Genomic DNA, 6,329 nt, shown 5'->3' on the forward strand with positions numbered 1-6,329 from the left:
ATATTAACCCCTGATTATAAATTATCTTGTTTCTATAAACAAGTTTCCACATCGGTAAAAGCAGTGCTGAAAGATATATAGTACTCTGACTGACTTGCCATATGGACCAGAATGAGATATTTGGACATTTTGGTGCTCAAATAGTGAACAAAAACAGTTACCATCCCACTCAACTAAAATGTCTTTGTTTGGTGTTTAAAACCAATAAACAATTAAATCCCCACAATGACTGGTGAAATGGACACAAAAGAAAGAGAAAATACATTTTTTAATAAAAAATGTTCATGCATATTACAGCAGGCAGGGTAATTTTAGTGCAAAAATAAAGCCATAGAAATGTGACTATGTCATTGTAATCAATGACGATAACAACTGCAAATGGCACACTTAAATGTATAAATGTGCCATTTGCAGTCGTCATCATCATATGTTAACTTTTTTTAATGCATTGGTGTACATAATTTACTGCAGTTTCTAACAGAATATATTCCAAGTGGGAAAGCTCATCTCCATACACTCTATAGGTTACAATGAGTTATGACAGGGCATGCAACCTGGATTGCAATGTTACAAAAATGTACATTTAACAAAGCAAGAAGAGAAACTAAACAGGGCAGCCGAGGGTTGTGATCTGGTTGATGAACTCATCAATGCCCAGACAGACTTCTCTGTAGTCTCTGGATGTGCACTCTTGTTGTGAGGGCCAGTACTCTATCCATGTCTGTTCTCCTAGGACACCACCGTAGTGCTGCGGTTGACATCTGGCTCATCTTTCTTCTGCATACTGCAGCTCTCTTCCGCACACGTGCACACATCTCCAAGAGACAGTCTGCTCAGAGTACCACCTTCCCTCTGTGGGTGGTAGAACTTCACACAGTTCTTCTGGTTGTAGTATTCATATACAGAGATGGCAGCTGGCTGTAGAACTCCCACTTCCTGTACTCTGTGGATCTTAAAGGATATTTTGTCTTCTAACTTATGAGACACCTTGTCCAGATATAGGATGAGAGATCCTTTTTCAGACAGGACTTTGTTCATCTCAAACTTCTCTATGTAGCGCTCCCTCCCCATGGACAACATTTTCAGATCGTCTGTGTCCACAATGAAGCCGGTCAGCAAGCCAATGTCCAGAATAGACATGGTTGCATCTCTCTCTGAATTACGATACAACACATCAATAGTGAGCATGAATGACTCCTTGGCATCCTCGTGGCTTGTTTTGTCCATCTTTGTGAGGGTGACAGAGAGGTCAAAGCTTTCACAGTCACTGTCCTTTTCCTCTGGCAGGGCATAGTACAATGTCACCACCGACAAGGTCGCCTCACCATTTCCTGAGGCTTTTACAGTCAAGTCCTTGTCTATGGAGTTGACCTTGACTGTACGAATGTGGAACTGGTTCTTGTTGTTGATGGACCACCTGGTGACTGGTCTGCCGGGCACTTCTAGGTTGATGTTCATGTGAAAGTCTTTCAGGTCCTTCACGTGGCTCCAATACTCAGCCACAGCCTGGAACACCATGATGGTGGACTGTGTGGATCCGTATCCCCCTCCCACCTTCTTCTGCTTGTTGAGCCACCTGACTATGGGACCGGCGTCTTCGAAGGCCTTCACCTTGACCAGGGCAAGCAGGGCGTACGACGTGGCCTCCAGCGTGTACTGGTAACCACCAGGGACTGGCCAGTGGTCCAGCTGTGGAGAGGCGAACTTCAATAGGGTCTCCTTGTTGAGTTTTGCAGCATTGGCCAGAGCATAGGAGGTCATAGCTACAGCATAAGGGTTAGTCAGGTGGGGCAGACGCTTCTCGAGGTACGCTACTGCCTTAGCCATACTGCCTGGTAGGCTGTAGACAGACTGCTCACACATTGAGCTTGCTTCCTGTATGGCGATGAGAACAAAAGCTGTCATGGAGGCGTCATTGTCCGATCCCCTCACGTTACCCGTCATCTCTCCGTCAATGACAGGAGCAAACTCATTGAAGATGCCACCTGGCTGTTGTGTGTTCAGGATCAGCCACTTGACAGCAGTACAGAGCACATTTTCCTGAACACTGATTAATGAACTGGACATGGCAAACACCTTCACCACGTATGCTGTCAGCCAGGTGCTGCTCTGTCTGCTGACCCAGGCAGCGTAGGAGCCATCTTCTTTACGGTAGGCCAGCTGATGTTGGTAACCAATGTTGATGTACTTGATGGCTGTGTTCCGTCTGTCCAGGCCAATATCCTCCCACTTTTTTGTGTTATCTAGGTAGTGTGTAGCAATGACAGGCAGGGTCATGTAGAACATGTTCTGTTCCCCAGATCCGACTGGCTGAACTATCAGACTGCCCAGAGAGTCTCCACTGATGGCCTGCTCCACCAGCCCCCTGGTCTGCTCTCCACCTGTCAGCCTGATCAGTATGTAAGCATCAGAGTTTGGCACCTGGTTCTTTGGAACTTCACTGGGTATGTGTGACGTCTGCTCACCACCATGTTTAGCCGGGTTCAGGAGTACGTTGGTTTCCTTCTTGACCAGTACTCCCTCAGCCACAACACGCAGATCCCTCTTCACCCCGTCATTGCTGCCGGAGTTTTTCACAGATGCCTTGACCTCAATGGAGTACATGCCCAGCTTCATAGGGATGATGACATAGGGGACAACCCGGGTGGACATGGCGTCCATGTTCACTTCCTGCCTGTACTTACCCTTCTTGCTTGCCGAGCTGCACACCTCGTCATTCTCCATTAGCTCCACACATACAGTGATGGGGTCTTCGCTGTTGTTGTGGAGGATTGCTTTGACCTCCAGCTGTTCATTGCGGACGGCTGAGTAGGGCAGCTTGAGGTCGATGAAAAACTCCTTTAGAACTATCATCTCAAACGGATCTGCCACACAGATGCCATAAGTTTTAGACAGGCTGATGGCTGTTATTTGCCAGGTGGTGATGGGACCCTTTAAAAAGTTGTTCCATATTACAGATGTGGACTCACAGTGCTTGTTTTGGGCAGGGCATTCAGGAAGATTGGTGTCCCCCCACATCCAGCTTTCAGGGAACTGACTACGAGACACAATGTCTTCAGACAGCATGTACGCATCATCATCCTCCTCTTCACTGCGTGAGAGCAGCAGTGCATCCTGTTTGGATTCTATCTTCTTGGAGGCCATCTCAGTGCAGCAGACAAGGAAGGCTTTTACGCAGACGTCCCCATCTGAGATGTACTGGGCCCGTCTGTCACAGGTATATCCCATGGTGTTGTCCCTCATCCCGTCCACACAACACTCCTTGGCCAGACCATTGTACTTATTGGCCATACTAGTGATGACGTCACTGATGGTCACTGCTCGTCTTCGCCTAGAACTAACAGGACAGCTCGGGTCTGTTCTGATCCCAGTCCCGTTAGCAGTGTTGGTCTCAAATACCAGACCAGCATCGTAGAACACCCCCATATTGTCTGCTCCCCCTCCAGCTGTACAGCCTGTATCATGCTTCTCTATGGTGTCCCAGATCTTGGTCTGTGTGAGACGGTGTTTGCTGTTGAGAATGTAGACTCCCTTGTCTACAGCCACCAGTCCTACTTTGGCTCCCGGGTCTCCAGTGATGGTCAGACTGAAAGCCTTACGAGGCTCATAGGATGCCTTGGGCCTGGTGGATGTCACTTTCAGTGAGCCCATGCAGGAGACCTTGATGTCAACCCAGACAGAGTCTGCCACCAGGTCAGCTGCTCCCACATGGTAGTACGCTACGATGCGGAATGACGGAAGCAGCTCCTTGGAGACAGGCACTGACAGTGTCACCAGCGCGTTGCCCTGTCTTTTGAATCGGCCCACTTTCACCAGCTGACCTCTACTCAGGAACATGTATGTAAGGTCATGGTTTTGTATGGAGGTGGGTCCCAGGTTCAGTTCGATCTTAATGGGGTCTCCTATCTTCAGCTCATTAGAGTCAACCCCGACATGGAGAAAGTTGCTGGTGGAAGTTCTGTAGGGGAGAGCCTTCATGGTGGCCTTCGCCTGTCTGTTGTCGGGGATCGCCGGGTCCTTGGTCTTCACAGTGATTACCAGCTCTCTGGCAGATGCCACAGTGTTAAGTGTAACTTTGGCAAAACCATTGGCCCTGGTCACCCCTTTAGCATTATCTGGAGTCACCTCAACCTCCACTCCACTTGCTGGAGAGTTGTCAGGATTCGTAATGTAAACAGAGACGTCAAAGGGCATGCCAGGTTTGAAGTATTTGGGCGTTCTCTTGAAGAGGATGGTGTATGGCGAAGTGACAATCTGGATCCCCCTCTTCTCTGCCTCTACCATTTCACCCCCACCCTCTGTTAACACGCTGACTGATACGAAGATGGACTGTTTGACCAGATCATGGATTTTGTGGAAAGTCTGTGTGATGTGTTCCTTTTTCAGACGAGCCACTCCTTTACCTTCTCTGATCTCTACTCTCTGCAGAGAGGCAGGGAAACTCTTTTTCTCGTTATCTGTTGTGATGACACCAAACACCACATAGCCTGTCCCTGTCACTTCCTTACCGTATAGATACCTGGCAGTGATGTCAACAGTCAGGTCATTGTCATCGACGTAGAAGAAGGCTTTAGCTGGGGTCAGACTAACCTCGAAGCTGGGCAGAACATACTCCTTGACCTCAAATTCAGATGAGAAGGTCTTTTGAGGTGTGCTCTGGAACCTCGTGACTACATGCCATGTCCCGAAACTGACGATGTCAGGGAGTTTGAACTGTCCAGATTGGACTCCCTTGTCTGGGTTGATGATCTCCCTGAAGATGGTGATGTTCTCAGGAGTCATGATCTCCAAAGAGATTGCGATCTCTTTGTTCTTGGCGACCAACTTGTCCTCAAATATCTCCCTGGTCATATAGAACACTCTGTAGTAGACAGTGCTGGCCGGAATGTAAATGGTCCTATCAGTCTGGATGAAGATGTATCCAGACTGGAAGGAGACCAGGACAACCTTCTCCAGGAGGCAGTCAGGGAACTGGGCCTGCAGGACCACATACTCCTTCTGCTTGGAGTCATCCAAAAAGAAGTCCCACTCTGGGATGACCAGTTGTGTCATAGCCTGGAAGTTGTTTGCTTGATCCAGAACCACTGATTTAGAGGCTAGCAATTTGCTCTGCGTAGGGTAGTTCTTCACCATGATCTTAACATTCAGGGGACCTCCTGCATGGTCCTGAGACTCCACAAAGATGTTCTCATTATTGCCCACATGCAGCAGGTTAGGAGCTGACAACACTAGTAGTGCAGCTCCATCAGATAAGGTAGGGAAGGAGAGGGCTACAGCCAGAGCGGCCAGACACAGCAAGTTGCCGACCCACATCTCCCCGCTGATTCTGGGTCTGTAATAGTGTCTTCCCTCTCCAACCCTGGCTTTTATCCTGCCTAGGGTTAGTGCTTTCTGTGGGAGGAGTTTCAGGGGTGAATCCCCCGTGGGGTGCGTTACTTCCCAGCAGTAGAGTTGGGAAACCAGCCGGCTTGATAAGAGTAGTTGGAAAGTCCACTGTTAAGCAAAATTATATTTAACCACTGAAACAAACAACTTCATAATACAAAATGTCAGAAAAAAAGTTATATTATTTATCAGCAAATGGACATGGACGTGCTCTTATCAAAGCCAAAGCTAACTAACTCCATTAGTTCAGATCTGGTTTCAAGACAAGTCACTGTCAAAAAAACAGAAACACCCTAAATGCCAAGGAGAGCTTGGTGCATCTCATCATGAGTCAGCACGTACACACACACACACACACACACACACACACACACACACACACACACACACACACACACACACACACACACACACACACACACACACACACACACACACACACACACACACACACACACACACACACACACACACACACACACACACAACTATAATGATGTTCTGTAGTTCTGTACCTATATGTGTAAAGAAATTAAAACAATTTTATATCCTGAGCTTTATTATATAGCTCTGAAATTTTATGATCCCTTAAGATATAGTCTGTTTTAAAAATATATTATTTGATTAAATATTGAATTTGGCCATTACTACTATAGCCCATTTCTTAAAATTCTAGGGGATACATTTTTAACCCCTTTTATTGGGTAGCCACAAAACCATTGTGTTCATTAGAGTCTCATCTTTCCATAGACTGATCATCGACTGATCATCTTAGTTTGTAGGCCAAACTGTTTGGACGTTCCATTTTTGTGAGAAGACCGATTTTTGGGATGTCTCAGGGTCCGACAAACCACTCTAGCTCGGCCACCTTCCACCGCAGATGGGTAAGGCCGCCATAGGCGATGCGGTGGATTGAGACGCATTTAATGCAGATATCTCTAGTT

General features: G+C 47.3%; 1 protein-coding gene across 1 annotated transcript; it reads right to left on the minus strand.

The window, feature by feature from the left end:
* Positions 1-249: 249 nt before the first annotated feature.
* On the minus strand, positions 250-5,335 carry LOC135522397 (complement C3-like). Its single transcript, XM_064948606.1, has one exon. The coding sequence runs from the start codon at positions 5,311-5,313 to the stop codon at positions 730-732; it is 4,584 nt and encodes a 1,527-aa protein (XP_064804678.1). The 5' UTR covers positions 5,314-5,335; the 3' UTR covers positions 250-729.
* Positions 5,336-6,329: the final 994 nt, after the last annotated feature.

The sequence above is a fragment of the Oncorhynchus masou genome, chromosome 30 (assembly GCF_036934945.1).
Source record: "Oncorhynchus masou masou isolate Uvic2021 chromosome 30, UVic_Omas_1.1, whole genome shotgun sequence".
Lineage (NCBI taxonomy): Eukaryota > Metazoa > Chordata > Actinopteri > Salmoniformes > Salmonidae > Oncorhynchus > Oncorhynchus masou.